The sequence below is a fragment of the Lethenteron reissneri genome, chromosome 10 (genome assembly GCF_015708825.2).
Source record: "Lethenteron reissneri isolate LAM-NWPU_2019-01 chromosome 10, ASM1570882v1, whole genome shotgun sequence".
Classification (NCBI taxonomy): domain Eukaryota; kingdom Metazoa; phylum Chordata; class Hyperoartia; order Petromyzontiformes; family Petromyzontidae; genus Lethenteron; species Lethenteron reissneri.
The window spans coordinates 4235013-4252916 of NC_083788.1; the positions used below are offsets into that span (position 1 = coordinate 4235013).

At 52.2% G+C, this 17904-nt stretch overlaps 1 protein-coding gene across 10 annotated transcripts in view; it reads right to left on the bottom strand.

Moving 5' to 3' along the window:
• The window catches only part of LOC133340865 (aspartate, glycine, lysine and serine-rich protein-like), a 34111-nt gene that overhangs the window by 14648 nt on the left and 1559 nt on the right, over positions 1 to 17904 (bottom strand). For 5 of the 10 annotated variants that reach the window (XM_061549319.1, XM_061549317.1, XM_061549310.1 and 2 more), the window contains exons 2-6: positions 9969 to 10098; positions 5734 to 5916; positions 2646 to 2682; positions 1933 to 2110; positions 415 to 788 (exon numbers count right to left, since the gene is read on the bottom strand). In XM_061549319.1, the coding sequence (XP_061405303.1) occupies positions 415 to 788; positions 1933 to 2110; positions 2646 to 2682; positions 5734 to 5858 (714 nt within the window). In that variant the 5' untranslated portion in view covers positions 5859 to 5916; positions 9969 to 10098. Of the gene's footprint in view, positions 1 to 414; positions 789 to 1932; positions 2111 to 2645; positions 2683 to 5733; positions 5926 to 9967; positions 10099 to 11125; positions 11231 to 11342; positions 11365 to 17904 lie in introns of those variants that run through there. The other 5 variants (XM_061549311.1, XM_061549313.1, XM_061549314.1 and 2 more) reach the window with 4 other exon arrangements.

Below are 17904 nucleotides of genomic sequence, written 5' to 3' on the forward strand. Positions count from 1 at the left end.
ACATGTCGATGGGGTCATGGGGACACGGACACAGGAAAATGTGAATACGGAGACATGGTGGCACAGACACACAGGGACATGGGGACACGGAGACACAGAGACATGGGGACACGGGGACATGTGGACATGGAGACACGATGGCATGGTGACACAGGGACACGGAGACGCAGATATGTGAACATCGAGACACAGGGACACGCTGTCACGGGGTCACGGGGACACAGGCATGGACATGCAGGGTCACAGAGACACGGGGTCACAGAGACACGGGGTCACAGAGACACGGGGTCACCCGTCTCTGTTCGTCTATCTGCGCGTGTGTGTGTGTTTGTCTCTCTCTCTAACAACACTTGCCCCGACAGTCTGTTGAAGGCTATATGGGGGATCTTTGTCTTTGTTCGTCTCTCTACTCACAGTGGCTTCTTTGCTCTTCCCGTTCGGAGTGCCGACGCCGCTTTCATATCCACCGCCACCTTTTTTGCTGCTGCCGCCACGCCCACCGCCACCACCACCACCGCCAACGCCACCGCCAACGCCACCACCAACATCACCGCCAACGCCACCACCAACGCCACCGCCAACGCCACCACCAACTCCGTCATCCCCAGGATCGCCCTCTTCCGTGACAGCATCGTACATCGATTCTTCGGCAACTTCCTCGTACAGTTGCTCATCAGCTGCACCGACGCTTGGCTGCCCAGTGGCGCTGTTCGCCGACGGCAGTGGCAATGCCGCCGACGGCGGTGACTGGCGAACCAGCGTACTGCTCTGCTTCTTGCTCCCCGGTGCTGCATGCACGCACGCAGACGCACACGCAGATACACGCACGCACGCAGACGCACACGCAGACGCGCACACACACGCACGCAGACACACACGCACGCAGACGCACACGCAGACACACACGCAGACGGACAGGCAGACACACACGCACGCAGACACACACAGACACACATGCACGCAGACACACGCAGACACACACGCAGACACACACGCAGACACACATGCAGACACACACGCAGACACACATGCAGGCACGCAGACACACGCACGCAAACACACGCACGCACACACGCACGCAAACACACGCACGCAGACACACACACGCACGCAAACACACGCAGACATGCAGACACACGCACGCAAACACACACACGCAGACACACGCAGACGCGCACAAAAGACAAAGATCCCCCAAAAAGGCTTTAAGAGACCGTAGGGCAAGGAATGTTAGCGAGCAGCACCCATGAAGGCCGGCACGGCGCACGACAGGGCGGTGGGCGGTATGGCCAGCACCACCATGCTCGGTGCTGATACTGTTCACACACCGCACCAGGTGCATGTTTTCTCAGCCCAAGGGGAGGCCCAGGACCGGTTCAGATAATCGTCAATGACATTGGCCGTGAGCGGGTATGGAACTCGGCCCGCCGGGTTCGGAGCGCGGCGCGATAACCGCTGCACTGCCGCTCCCCACCGTGCCCCACCATTGCTCACAAAGACAAAGATCCCCCATATAGCCTTCAAGAGATCGACGGGGGCAAGTGCAGTCAGCGCGAGCACCTATTAAGGCCAGCAACGGCACATGACGGGGCGGGTACGGCCAGCACCACGCAGCGCCCGGCCCGGTGTCGACGTTCTACACACCGCAGCAGGTCCCCATTGCATTTAAGGCTGAGCTGACCTAGGGGACGCCCAGGGACAGGCATGGCTGGCGTCATCGTGTTTGGTCCCGGCCTCTTTGTGTCTCCGAGTCCCAGGGTCTCCCAGCAACAGGGGGGGGGCGGTTACTTTTCCGTTCAACGATGCTGTTTGTGACTGGCCGCTGGGCACTTTTGGGCCTCATGGGGACCCGGAGCTCGGCGATGGCCGTGAAAAATGCAACGCGATGTAGCGCTCACGACGATAACCACCGTCGCTCACTCGCTCACCCACCGGTCCCTCTCTGCGAGGAGCTTCCGTCTTCTCTGTCTGGTTGCTGCTGCTGCTGCTGACGATGCTTCTGCTGCTGCTGCGGCTGCTGCTGCTGCTGCTGACGATGCTTCTGCTGCTGCTGCTGCTGCTGCCGATTCTCATGAACCGTGCCGTTCTTTGCCGGCCTCAGCTGCGGTGCCTATTGCAGACATGAGATATTGTTGATCGTGATGATGGTGGCAATGAAGATGATGGTGGTGGTGATGATGCTGTTGATGATGATGATGATGATCAATGCTGCGGCTAAGGATGATGATTAAGATGAAGCAGCTGCTGCTGATGATGATGAAGAAGCTGAGATGACACTGCTTCTGCTGCTGATGATGATGCAGAAGATGATGGAAGCTGCTGCTGCTGATGATAATAATTAAGATGATTATGTTCAAACAAGCAATGCGGCGGTGGGGGTACCCACACGTAACTTTGACAGTTTTGAAACAAGTCGTGGAAATTCCACATTCTTATGGCAGGAGGCAACCCATGACATGCTGGGCAGATCGTTACGTCACAGGATTGGGAGAGGCGGCAGCGGTGGCTTTAGAGAAGGCCCTCATCCAACAGTGGATCGACCATGGCTGCTGATGATGTTGAGGAACAAGAAAAATAATAAGTGGCCGATGACGACGATGATGGTGGTGGTGGTGGTAAGTGATGTACACACTGCATCTCCGTACCTTCAGGCTGATCCGGTCCGAATTGCCATCATTGTCCCTGCACGAGACGGAGGTGGGACACACGCACGCATCTCACAAGCGGCGCTGCCACGGTGGCTAGGAGATGTTAACTCCCTCGCCCCGTATGCGGGAGGTCGTGGGTTTGACCCCGACCCCGACGCCCGCTGCTGCTGTATATTTGGAGTCTGCGGTGTCTCTCTCCCCGTGGTCGCGTGGATTTTTCACCGGGTTCTCCGTTGTTTTCCCCCCCTCCACATTTGGAATCGACATCGCGCGTTTAGAGTATTTGGCGACTGCTATAAATGTCCACGTGATAAGCCACATCGTTGAGCTATCATTTGTGGCCAGGTCGCTGTATAGCTCAGTGGCCCTAATCTGGTAAAATAGAAATATTGTAGTTCATAACCGCTGCAAAAGACAAAATCCCCCATATAGCTTTAACAGACTGTTGGGGCAAGTGCTGTCACACGAGGGGGTGGGTGGCCAGCACCACGCCTGACCGCCTTTGCCTCCCCAGTGGTGATGTTGACACAGTTACTCATTTGAGGCCGAGTCGACCTAGGGGAGGCCCAGGACCAGTTCAGATAACCGTCACTGGTGTTGGCCGTGAGCGGGAATCGAACTCGGGTCACCAGGTTCGTTGCGTAGCGCACGAACCGCTACACTACAATCCCCACACATACACATACAAACACGTACAAAAAAATATATCATCTTTTTTACTGGCAAATGAGGTACCAATGGTGTAAATGCTTACCCCGAGCTCTCATACTCTGATGGTGCATTGTCTTTGAGTTGTGCGCCTTTTGGCGTCATCTGGTCCAACCCATGTGAGACTAGGCTCTAAGGAAAGCTGTCTCGGGTGTGGACCAATCAACTTCAAGGACAGTGCATACATTATCAGAGTTATGTCTTTTGTTTGCATTATGACTGCAGGTATTGTGGTCTATGCAAACATGACTCCTCGTAAGAAAGGTGCCAGTTTTGTTGCCAGATAGAAGGGTAAAAAACCAATTATCACGTACAAACACGTACACATATATACAAATATTGACATGCATAAAAGTACTACACGTACATACACACACATACATACATATGTACATACACGTACGTACATACGCGTAAAGGAAGGTCGTTCTATCACGCCATTCTCGTAACTTTTTTAAGGGCGCTGTTACTTTACATTAGGACGCTGTCTTTCTGACAGCTCTGTTTCTTCACCGGAGGACGGCTGCTTGCGTTGTGGCCGAAACGTCGTGATAATTTTTATTTTATTATGTTTATTTTTATTATTTTATTATTTCCCTTCTACGTGACTTTAGCGAAAGAACCAAGAATATATTCTCGTTACTGTCATATTCTTAGGTTTGTTCGGTAAAGTCACGTAGGTAAAACATTTTAATGAATAAAAGTAAAATAAAAATAAAATAAAAATCACGACGTTTATTTTACCTACGTGACTTTACCGAAAAAACCTAAGAATATGAATGCTTGCAGTCACGAAAGCTTCAAATCTAGGATTCACGTTCCACCCAAATTTATGTTTCCGGGCCGCTGTGTCGACTGCAGCGACAGCTCCACTGGATGCGATGTGCCCATTGCGGAAATTACGTTACAGGGTGACTCACCGAACCGGAGTCCTCATCTCCCTCCGTGTAATAAGTAAATGAATACATAAAAAAGAAAAATGTACACATCCCATCAGCTGCAACGCCTTCTCGGAGTGTGTATGCACGATGCTAATGATTTTGTGTTGTGTATTGTGTAGTGGGGGTTTGCGTAGAACTGGGACCAATGTCCAACACGGAGCAAGGGCCCTTCCCAATATACATCTGGGCAGTTCACCAGCTTTGAGTCAAGCGAGTCTGACTTCTGATGAGACACTGAATGTTGAAAAACAGTCCAGAGCAGAGGTCGTAACCGGGTACCCGATACCCGTACTCTACCCGATACCCAGCTACCCGTACCTGGCCGGGTACGCCGGGTACGGGTACTCCTTTGCGACTCTGGTGTGGCCGGGTACGGGTACGGGTAGGCCGTGAGTCACTGGTGAGTAACTGTTTGTCACTCATTTCCAAACATCTTGTCTCTTCTCACAATTCAAGTTCCTAGAATCAACCCACCCGCGCCTGCAACATGGCTTCATCCCAGAGGTCGCAATCAGGTACCCGATACCCGTACCCGGCCTGGTACGGGTAGGGTACGGGTACGGCCGGGTACGGGTACCTGTTTGCGACCCTGGTGCGGCCGGGTACGGGTACGGGTAAGGAATCAAAACCCATTTGCGACCTCTGGTCCAGAGTTTTTCTTGCATTGAACAATTTCTGCTGAAATGATGCACTCCCACAAGGAAGGGCGTGTGTGTGTGTCTGATGGAATGTGTGAAGATAAATGAATTGGTTTTTTTTTTACGTGAAGGACACTGCAATGGAAATGGAGGTGATCGGCTCACGATTTTGTTTACCGATGAGCTCCCCATTGGCGCGAATGACGACATGGGCTGAAATCAAATCTGTTCCGTATTTAAGTCGCAGTGCCACCAAGACAGCATCTCTCTCCTCCCACACTCGCCCACAGAAACACTCGCCCGCAGAAACACTCGCCTGCAAAACCACTCACTCAGCCCACACCAACAGAAACACTCGCCCGCAGAAACACTCGCCTGCAAAACCACTCACTCATCCCACACCCACAGAAACACTCGCCTGCAAAACCACTCACTCAACCCACACCCACAGAAACACTCGCCTGAAAAACACTCACCTGCAAAACCACTCACTCAGCCCACACCCACAGAAACACTCGCCCACAGAAACACTCGCCTGCAAAACCACTCACTCAGCCCACACCCACAGAAACACTCGCCTGCAGAAACACTCACTCAGCCCACACCCACAGAAACACTCGCTGCAAAACCACTTACTCAGTCCACACCCACAGAAACACTCGCCCGCAGAAACACTCGCCTGCAAAACCACTCACTCAGCCCACACCCATAGAAACACTCGCCTGCCCGAAACACTCGCCTGCAGAAACACTCACGCAGCCCACACCCACTGCACCACTCGCCCACTGCACCGCTCACCTTAAGCAGTCGATGCATGTAAACAGCACCATCCCCAGCGATGCGAGCGCTCCCAGCAGCGCCACCACCATCACCACCCAGGGCTCGAACTGGTCTCCTCCAACTGCGAGGGGCACGGGCGCCATGGTGGAGCACGTGGAGGAACTGGTCCCCGGTGCTCGCTGCTCGCGTCACGCGGGAGACCTGCGGGGGCCGTCGGGGGGAGGGGGAGGAGAGGGAGGGAGGAGGATGAGGTGAGGGAGGGAGGGAGGAGGGGGAGGAGAGGGGGGGAGGGAGGAGGGGGAGGAGGATGAGGTGAGGGAGGGAGGGAGGAGGGGGAGGAGAGGAGGGGAGGGAGGAGGGGGAGGAGGATGAGGTGAGGGAGGGAGGAGGGGGAGGAGAGGGAGGGAGGAGGAGGATGAGGTGAGGGAGGAGGATCGGTATGAGGAGGTGGTGGAGGAGATCAAGGAAGAGAATAAAGAAGGGAGGGGAAGCATGAGGAGGGGGAGGTGGGATGAGCAGGAAGAGGGGTGGGAAGGAGGAGGAGGGGTAGGAGGATGAGTAGAAGTAGGAGGTGGAATCAAGGAAGAGGTGGCAAGCAGAGGATGGGAGCGGAAGAGGAGGAAGAGGATGTCGAGGATGAGGAGGTGGTGCAGAGGGAGTAGGAAGAGGAGGCCCACGAGGGAGTACGTTCGCTGCCCATCGTGTTGTCGGCTCGTAGCGCGCGCGCGTTGCCGTGACGGCACGATGTCCGACGTTTCGCGGCACGAGCTTTTTCAGGAATCGCGAATTTGAGTTGGGGCCATGCTGCTGCTCCGGGGTTTGTTGCCCGTGCCGTGCGAGTATACGGCGGTCGCGTTTGTAAGAGCGAGCGAGCGAGCGACAACAAAACGACGACAACGACAGGCGACGAATGTCCTCGGTCGATTCGTCGAGCCGATCGCTGCAGCTCGTGGCGTGTGAGACGGAGGCAGTAGAGAGAGAGAGACACGCGTAGAGACACGGAGACACGCCAATAACAATACCCGCCATTCGCCCCTAAGTGACGGTTCAAGTTCAAGTTCATGTATTAGGTATAGCCCTGTGAGCCATTCGGCTCTTGAATCGGGTGCAACTGCAACAAACAAAAAAACTAAAACATGAACAAAAAACATCTTAAAGTGAATATGTGACTAAGTGCAAACAGAAAATCAAAAAAAGACAGCAAAATATTGCAGAACAAACACCGTACACTAACGCTGTGTGCAAAAATCCCAGTGGAATGCAAGTCAAACAACAACAACAACCATAAGACAACTTAGATTAAGGCCATCAGTCTAACTCTGTACTACAACAAACAAACATGGCTAAACCAAAAAACTTTTCGAAATCACCAAAATAAAGCCATGAAAGCAATGACGGTGACGACTGTGCCAGGCCAGGTGCACTTTGAGAGAAGTGCAGATGCAATTTTTTATTTTTTATTTTACCAGGGTAAGGCCCCACTGAGGTATGTGGCTCTTGTTTAAAGAAGCGACCACCTGGCTTAGCAGGCTATCACAAACGACATGCTCAAGGAAGTGGAATGATCATCACCATACACAAGACAAAGATCCCCCGTATAGTCTTAACAGGCTGTCGGGGCAAGTGCTGTTAGCGAGCACCTATGAAGGCCGGCACGGCACGCGAGGGGGGGGGGTGGGTGGCCAGCAACCCCACCAGGCCGCCTTTGTCTCCCCAGTGGCGATGTTTACACACCGCACCAGGTACTCATTTGAGGCCGAGTTGACCTAGGAGAGGCCCACGACCGGTTCAGATCATCTTCACCGGTGTTGGCCGTGAGCGGAAATCGAACTTTGGTCGCTGTGTTCGCAGCGCAGCGTGCTAACTGCTCCGCCACCGTTCCCCACAAAAAAGACAAAGATCCCCCGTATAGCCTTAACAGACTGTAGGGGCAAGTGCTGTTAGCGAGCACCTATGAAGCCCGGAACGGTACACGAACGAGGGGGTGGGTGGCCAGCACCACGCCCGACCGCCTTTGTCTCCCCAGTGGCGATGTTTACATACCGCACCAGGTACTCATTTAAGGCTGAGTCGACTTAGGGGAGGCCCAGGAACGGTTCAGATAATCGTCACTGGTGTTAGCCGTGAGCGGGAATCGAACCCGGGTCGCCAGGTTCATAGCGCAGCGCGCTAACCGCTGCACCACCGCTTGCAACTACCGCCGTGCAACGCCCAATGTTTGAATTCCACGGTGAGACGGGGTCAGGATAACAATGAGGCTTGGGGCCGCAGGAATTCGACCTATGCGCGGTAGCTGGTGGGTCGGGGGGGGGGTCAGTCTCGGCGACCCACGCAGGCCACCTTAAATTCAAGCGGGGTCCTCGATCGGTGGCGAGTTTCAATGGCGGGTCTCTTGCCGGTCAACATTGACCTGCGTGGAGACCCCCAAAAGGTGCTCGCCACAAATGAACCACGGTTACCGCAACAGCTCGATCGTCTCGTCGAGGAGCAGAAACCATCATCGCGCAAACTCCGGGGGTCATCCTCGCAGCAGCAACAGCGGCTTTTGCCTGCTAACCATCGAATAAGTAATATAAAAAAAGTAAAAACACGCTTAAATGAAATGTATCATACTAGTAATGGAAGAACTCCACGACTCCAGGAAGTGGTCCCGAGGCTTGCCATAACGTAAGGGACCGTAGCCAATTACAGCCAACGTCAGTTGAGCGTGGACAGTGAGTCCCAACCCGAAACATAACATAATAAAAAAGAATGTTTAAAAATATGTTGATAATTTTTTTTTATGATAGAATATAGTATTATCATCAGTATGACACAAGCACACCAAGTTTGCAGTCGATACCACATTGGGAAGTGGGTTAAAATTGAGTTACAAGATTTGAGGATACAACAACAGAGTGAGTTAAATTAAAGCAGCTACCGCATCGTACACTTTCAGATGCGCTTCTGCGGCCGTCTGGAACGCTCTTCCTTCTGATATTAGGAAGCCACCGGAGCTCTGCACTTTTAAATCATCTCGATTGACAAACTCATTTTCTCACAGCTGCTTTTTGCGTTTAGTTTGCGGTCCTTCCTTCGCACCTCCCATGAGCACGATTGGCTACGTAGAGTGTAAAAGAAGTTCAAAATACTGTACACACATAGAGACCAATAGACTCTCATAGAGACCCACAAACTCACATAGGACCCAACTGGCTGGCATAGAGATCCACAGACTCACATAAGAGACCCACAAACTCACACAGAGACCCATAGACTCATAGACATCCATATACGCACGCAGAGCCCAACTTACTGATGCTGTATATAGATCCACTGACTGCCATAGACATCCACAGACTGATACATGGACGTGAGTTGTGATTAGACCGAGTTTGCAAGTGTGCCGAGTTCATTGTCTCTAACCCCCCATCACGTGCAGTTTGGCTCTGCACTTAATGTGGATAAAATTCAGCTCTGAGATTTATACAGAAATAAATAAAAAGTGAGTTCGTCGCTCAGTCCGCTTGTCCTGGCGAGGGATGTGGCAGTCCACACCTCCCTTTCCCTGGCAACGGACTCAAGCACTACTACACTACACTACTATACACTACACTATATACTACACTATATACTACTATACACTACACTATATACTACTACACTACACTACTATACACTACACTATATACTACACTATATACTACTATACACTATACACTACACTATACACTACACCATACACTACACTATACACTACATTACTACACTACACTATATACTAATATATACTATACACTACTACAATACACTATACACTACACTATACACTACACTATACTCTACTATACATTACACTATATACTACTACACTACTATACATTACACTATATACTACTACACTATATACTACTACACTACTATACACTACACTATATACTACTATACACTATACACTACACACTACACTATACACTACACTAAATACTAATATACACTATACACTACTACACTACACTATACACTACTACACTACACACTACACTAGATACTACTATACACTACTACACTACACTATACGCTACTACACTACACTATACACTACTACACTACATACTACTACACTACACTATACATTACTACACAGTACACTACTACACTATACACACCTATACACTAAACACTACTACACCAGACACTACGACACTGCTGCTGCCCGGTAGAAAGTCCAGGGGAAGTCTACTAGGGGTGGGGGGGAGGGGTAACATCCTTACTGGGTGCCCACACCACCTCCACTGGCTCCTCTCGATCCGCAGGAGGAGCGGCAGCGGCGGCTCGACTCCGAGGCTCTCCCGGATCACTGAGCAGCTCCTCGCCCGATCACGGCGAGAGAGACCGGTGGTCCTGCGGGGAAAACCTCATTTAGGCCTCTAGTAGCCGCCATAAAACAAAAGAAACGAAACAGAAATCCGTTGGTGTGTTTAACACGTAGGCTTTCGCGACCAATGTTATTCATAATCAACGTTTTTGGGTTTAGATCGCGTTTATTTATGTGTCGTAACCCTCCACCACCCGACACGGCCAATCAGTAAAAATGTGTCACGTTGACAAAGACAAATAGTTCACTGCTTTAGCCCACCGGTGTGTTGAAGCCACAACGTTGGTGTGTTCAAGTTCAAGTTCATGTATTAGGTATAGCCCTGTGAGCCATTCGGCTCTTGAATCGGGTGCAACCGCAACAAACAAAAAACATGAACAAAAAACATCTTAAAGTGAATATGTGACTGAGTGCAAACAGAAAATCCAACGAAAAGACAGCAAAACATTGCAGAAAAAAAATCACCGTACACCAACGCTTGTGTGCAAAAATCCCAGTGGGATGCAAGTCAAACAACCAACAACAACCACAAGACAACTTAGATTAAGGCCATCAGTCTAACTCTGTACTACAACAAACAAACGTGGCTAAACCAATACACTTTTCGAAATCACCAAAATAAAGCCACGTGACTGTCAACGGTGAACCACTGCGAGTGGGGAAGGTGCAGCCCCCTCAGACGAGAGTTGGACCAGGCAGGGATCGCGTGAACTTTGAAAGGGGGTTCTCAAAGCTAGCTCTGTGATAACCACTTCCAGGGGCACGGCTCCTCGGGATTTCGTCAAGCCTCCTGACGTCACGGCAATGCTATTCAAATTATGGGGAATGAGGGGGGATATTCAATTATTTTTATCTCTAAAAACGTTCTGAGAATGTGATGAAAACATCGTGCAAAAATGCGGTTCTGCGGTAATTTTGGCCGGAGTCCAGCGACGAAAATTGAAAATTATCTGAGCATCGCAAATATCTGCTCGACTGTTATGGGACGAAGCTGTGCGTGGTAGTGTCCCGGGGAGCGGTGGCGCAGCGGTTAGCGCGCGCTGTGCTACGAACCTGGTGACCCGAGAACGATTTCAACTCATGGCCAATTGACGCCAGTGACGATTATCCGAAACTGTCCTGGGCCTCCCCTATGGCGACTCGGACTGAAATGGCCACCTGGTGTGGTGTGTAAAACATTGTTTTCAACGACAGTGTGACAGAACAACAAGTTATTTAAAACGCGGTTTGAATAATATATTTTTTTCTTCATGAAAATGATTTCACTTACGTTCCACGTTTTGTTGAAATGTAACTCGAGCGGCAACGCGATGTTGCAGAAAGGTAAACTACTAACGGAGCTGTCTAGCAGCAGCGGCTGCATTTTGTGAACGCCCCTCCCCATCTAGAGCGTTAGATGCTCGAGACCGTGAGCCGCAACGACGATGATGCGGATTAGTGGCAAGAGGAGGATGAGGAGGATGGTGAGGAGGAGGAGGATGAGGAGGATGAGGAGGAGGATGAGGAGGTGGAGGATGATGAGGAGGATGAGGAGGATGATGAGGAGGAGGATGAGGATTAGGAGGATGATGAGGAGGATGAGGTGGAGGATGATGAGGATGAAGAGGAGGATGATGATGAAGAGGAGGATGATGAGGAGGAGGAGGATGAGGAGGATGGTGAGGATGATGATGATAATGAGGAGGATGATGCGATATATAATAATTATAATCACCTCTAGGGCGGTGGAGGAAGGGGTGGAGGGGGGGGGCGGTGGAGGGGGCGCGGTGGAGGGGGGTGGAGGGGAGGTGAGGGAGGGCGGTGGGGGTGTAGAGGGGGTGGTGGAGGGGGGGTGGAGGGGGGTAGTGGAGGGGGGGTGAGGGAGGGCGGTGGGGGGGGTAGAGGGGGGGTTGGAGGGGGTGTGATTCCCGCACCCTCCTCCCTGATGTCACTTGCTGAGCCCCGCAGCAGCGAGGCGAATGTCTCGTGCGGCTACTCGGCACCGGCGACTCTGCCGTGCGAGTTGCTTTGACCTCTCTTATCGGAGGCATCGTCTCCCCCCCGTGCGACCTCTGCTAGCCAGTCCTTCGTGGTCTAGAGATGCCGGCGTCGTTCCACTCTTCATGCCTTTGAACGCAAGAGGAATGTGGCCTTCGACCAACCTACAAAGACAAAGATCCCCCGTGTAGCCTGTAGCGGACTGTTGGGGCAAGTGCTGTTAGCGAGCGCCCATGAAGGCCGGTGCGGCACACGAGGGGGTGGCCAGCACCACGCCCGGCCGCCTTTGTCTCCCCAGCGTACCAGCTACTCATTTGAGGCCGAGTCAACCTAGTGAAGGCCCCGGTCCGGTTCAGATAATCGTCACTGGCGTTGGCCGTGAGCGGGGATCGAACTTGGGTCAGCCAGGTTCGTAGCGCGGTTCAAGTTCCAAGTTGTATTTATGAGGAATATCCCTGAAGACGGAGGCTCGTGTTGCCTCCGAAACGTCGTGATTTTTATTATATTTTTATTTTACTTTTATTAATTTTAATTTTTCACCTACGTGACTTTACCGAAAAAAACCTAAGAATATGAATCATTGCAGTCACGAAAGCTTCAAATCTAGAAAAAAATATATCCCTGTGAGCCACGTGGCTCTTGAGTCGGGTGCAACCGCAACAAACTCAATATGAACAGAGAAACATCTTAAAGCGACGACGCGCAACAGAAACATCCTGGAATAAACCAGCAGCGACTAGACACGGACTGCACGCCTGCCTTCTCATAGCGCGTACGGCAATAAGACGAAACCAACTCTCATCACAGAACTCGCCAGCCACTTTGTGGCCTTGCTAACAACATTACCGACTGTAATCACCCAGAAATGTCTGTCCGTCCCGCGCGTGACGTTACTCCACATGAGGCCCACCCCCCCACGTGACGTCACTCCACGAGGCCCCCCCCCGCGTGACGTCACTCCACGAGGCCACCCCCCCCCGAGTGACGTCACTCCACGAGGCCCCCCCCGAGTGACGTCACTCCATATGAGGCCCACCCCCCCCGAGTGACGTCACTCTACATGAGCCCCCCCCCCTCATTAATATTCATGAAATGGTGGATTTTTACACGAACGCAGAGGAAGGTCGAGCTGAATGAAATAATTTATCACGCAAAGTCGCTTCAAGTTATGACGTTTCTTGACAGAAAGTGGCGGTAAACAAGTATAACCCGTAAAAACAAAGTTTTTCACTCTAAATCCTTTATATACGTGGCGGCTAGAGTCCTCTCGTCCTCTGGCTTGAGATGGCTGCCACCTATGGGTCAGATGATTGCATGGCACCATTAAGCAATTGGTAATTAAATATAATATTTTAGTCCTAAAAAGTGTAAAATTTTGGGAAAAAGAATTTCACGAACATTAATTGTCACGCACAACGAGTCTGTGTGCAAAATGTCAGCTCGATTGGATCACGGGAAGTGGGTTAAAAAACGACCGAAAGATTTGCACGGTCGTAAGCGCGCAAGCAAGCAAGCGCGCAAGTGAACTTAATATAAAGGATTTAAAAATAAATCTACGCAGCACAGTGCGACATGCGTGCGTGACGTCACTGCAAAAGAGCCCCCCCCCCCCCCCCCCCCGTATTAATATTCATGCACGCGTGGAAATTTACACGAATGCACAATAAGGTCGCGCACTCCACATGCCGCACCCCTCGCGCCATTGATAATCATGAGCCGGTGACGTCACTCCACATGCTGCACCCCTCCACAATAACCATGAGGGGGTGACGTCACTCCACATGCCGCACCCCTCGCGTCATTGATAATCATGAGCCGGTGACGTCACTCACATGCCGCACCCCTCCACAATCACCATGAGGGGGTGACGTCACTCCACATGCCGCGCCCCTCCACAATAACCTTGAGCCGGTGACGTCACTCCATATGCTGCACCCCTCCACAAAAACCATGAGGGGGTGACGTCACTCCCATGCCGCGCCCCTCCACAATAACCATGAGCCGGTGACGTCACTCCATATGCTGCACCCCTCCACAATCACCATGAGGGGGTGACGTCACTCCACATGCCACACTTCTCCCCTCATTGATAATCATGAGCCGGTGACGTCACTCACATGCCGCACCCTCCACAATCACCATGAGGGGGTGACGTCACTCCACATGCCACACTTCTCCCCTCATTGATAATCATGAGCCGGTGACGTCACTCACATGCCGCACCCTCCACAATCACCATGAGGGGGTGACGTCACTCCACATGCCGCGCCCCTCCACAATAACCTTGAGCCGGTGACGTCACTCCATATGCTGCACCCCTCCACAATAACCATGAGCGGGTGACGTCACTCCACATTGGGCAACTCCCCCCCCCCCCTCCCTCATTAATAATCATGAGCTGAACAATTTTTCTATTTGATTTTCAGATTTAATGCAATCTACACCCGTCCTTGGACGGGCAAACAAGCTCGTTATTATATAATAGGGGACATTTCAGGGTAAAGGCCCTTCGACAGTACCATAACAAGGGCGGTATGCGGTCCCTCTCTTGTGTGAGTCCGAGGGTCTTGTACGAGTCTGTAAATCTCTTTGAGTCTATGTGTTTGTGTGAGTCTGTGTGTCTGTGTGAGTCTGTATCTCCGTCTGAGTCTGTGTGAGTCTCTGTATCTGTGTGAGTATTTGTGTCTCTGTGTGAATCGTTGTGTATCTGTGTGAGTCTGTGTCTCTGTGTAAGTCTATGTATCTGTGTGAGTGTCTCTGTGTGAGTCTCTGGATCTCTGTGTGAGGCTGTGTATATATGTGTGAGTCTATCTCTGAGTGAGTCTTTGTGTCTTTGTGTGAGTCTGTGTCTTTGTGTGAGTCTGAGCCTTTATGTGAGTCTCTGTGTGAGTCTGTGTCTCTGTGTGAGTCTGTGTCTTTGTGTGAGTCTGTGTGAGTATCTCTGTGTGAGTCTGTGTCTCTGTGTGAGTCTGTGTCTCTGTGTGAGTGTCTCTGTGCGAGTCTCTGTGTCTCTGTGTGAGTCTGTGTGTCTTTGTGAGTCTGTGTCTGTGTGAGAGTCTGTGTCTCTGTGTGAGTCTGTGTGTCTCTGTGTGAGTCTGTGTGTCTCTGTGTGAGTCTGTGTCTCTGTGTGAGGCTATGTGTCTTTGTGCGAGTCTGTGTCTCTGTGTGAGGCTATGTGTCTTTGTGTGAGTCTGTGTCTCTGTGTGAGTCTGTGTGTGTCTCTGTGTGAGGCTGTGTCTCTGTGTGAGTCTGTGTGTATGTTGTATTCGCACCGTACGGAGCCAACCGTGCAAATCGGAGGTACGGCGGAAGGACAAGAAACTCAACACAAAAATAACTTCTAAAGAAACGAGTGTCAATCTAGATGGTGATGATGATGATGTAAAGGTGCATAGCTCCCGTGGCTTCCTCATATCTGAAAGAAGAGCGTTCCAGACGGCCGCAGAGGCGCATCTGAAAGCGCCGCGCGATGCAGTGGCCACCACCGTCTTTGTTCGTCTCGCCAAACCGCCATAGGAATGTGGAATGTCCACCACTGGCTCGAAGTGGGCGGGGGGGGGGGGCTAGGGAGGGGGAGCTGAGCTACGTTTCCGTTTCTATTTTGAGCAGCCGCTCGGCTGAAAGGAGGGCGAGGGCGGTCCAGTGTGCATCGAAGAGGAAGAAACGAGATCGGTCACCCCCCGACACCACCTGGGGGTGAGGGGGGGGTGAGGGGGGGGTGAGGGGGGGTGAGGGGGGGGTGAGGGGGGGGGTGAGGGGGGGGTGAGGGGTGGGTGAGGGGGGGGGGTGAGGGGTGGGCGAGGGGGGGGGGACCAGTCCCACCGGTGGGACTGGTGGGACCGGTCCCCCCCCTCCTCGCCCCCCCCCTCCTCGCCCCCCCCTCCTCGCCCCCCCCCTCCTCGCCCCCCCCCCTCCTCGCCCCCCCCCCTCCTCGCCCCCCCCCCTCCTCGCCCCCCCCCCTCCTAGCCCCCACCCCTCCCCCCCTCTTCGCCCCCCCCTCCTCGCCCCCCCTCCTCGCCCCCCCCCCCCCCTCCTCGCCCCCCCCTACTAGCCCCCCCTCCTCGCCCCCCCCTCGCCCCCCCCTCCTCGCCCCCCCCCTACTAGCCCCCCCCCTCCTCGCCCCCCCCCTCGCCCCCCCTCCTCGCCCCCCCCCTCGCCCCCCCCTCCTCGCCCCCCCCTCGCCCCCCCCTCCTCGCCCCCCGCCCCCCCCCCCTCGCCCCCCGCCCCCCCCCCCTCGCCCCCCGCCCCCCCCCCCTCGCCCCCGCCCCCCCCCTCGCCCCCCGCCCCCCCCTCGCCCCCGCCCCCCGCCCCCCCCCTCGCCCCCCGCCCCCCCCCTCGCCCCCCGCCCCCCCCTCGCCCCCCGCCCCCCCCTCGCCCCCCCCGTGTGTCCTCTCCCCCGTGCGTCTCGCCTCTTGACCCACGCGACACGAGCATTGATGGTGGTGGTGATGGTGATGATTGGTGATGATTGGTGATGATGATTGGTGATGATGATGATTGGTGATGATGATTGGTGATGATGAATGCAATGAGGGTGATGCTACACATGATGATGACAGTGGTGATACATGATGATCAGTACAAAAACGGATGACATTCGTGCTGCCGAGGATGATGTTACTGCAAATGGTTCTGCTGATATGTGATCTTTCTGATAGTGTTGATGTCACCGGTATGCTGCTGATGGTCCTGGCAATGCTGATGCTGATGATGTTACTGATAATGATACTGATGATGATATTACTGGTAATGTTACTGCTGCTGATGTCACTGATAATGTTACTGCTGATGATGATCGTGTTACTGGTAATGATACTGATGATGATGTTACTGGTAATGTTACTGCTGCTGATGATCGTGTTACTGGTAATGATACTGATGATGATGTTACTGGTAATGTTACTGCTGCTGATGTCACTGATAATGTTACTGCTGATGATGATCGTGTTACTGGTAATGATACTGATGATGATGTTACTGGTAATGTTACTGCTGATGATGTCACTGATAATGTTACTGCTGATGATGATCGTGTTACTGGTAATGTTACTGCTGATGATGGTATTACTGGTAATGATGCTGCTGCTGATGATGTTACTGGTAATGCTACTTCAGGCAGTAGACGATTCAGTGACGCCCTGAGCGGTGCCAGTGAAACACGCGGACGACCCAACTAAAATGTGTATCATGGGTCCCAGAAATCACAGCAGCAGCAGTAACATCAGGATCAGTACCAAGAGCAGCAGAAAAATCATCAGTAGTGAAAGCAACATCGCTGCCAACCCCGTACAGCTTATTGGTTACTTTCGGTAAAGTCACGTAGAAGGGAAGTAATAAAATAATACAAATAAAACATAATAAAATAATTCTCACGACGTTTCGGCCACAACGCAAGCAGCCGTCCTCGTTGTGGCCGAAACGTCGTGAGAATTATTTTATTATGTTTTATTTTTATTCTTTTATTACTTCCCTTCTACGTGACTTTACCGAAAGAACCAAGACGATGAATCCCTGCAGTCACGAAAGCTTTAAATCGAAACCCCGTACAGGTTTACACGTATTCTTGTCCAGGAAAATTGAAAAATGTTTGTGTCTTTTTGTTTGTGCTTCTCTCCTTTGTGATGTGACTTTGTAGGATGAAGGCTGAGATTTATAAGTGGCACGGGAGTGACCAATACGATCTAGACTGGTCTGTAATAAGGTAGGGGCACTGATAAGGGGTTGATAGCTATGCGACAATATGTCATCATCAGTAGCGGTATATGCAACAGCGTAATAGTGCAGAAGCAGCAGTAGTATCAACAGAAATATAACCATCGGTATCCACAGCTGCAACGTCATTTAGATCAGTAGCG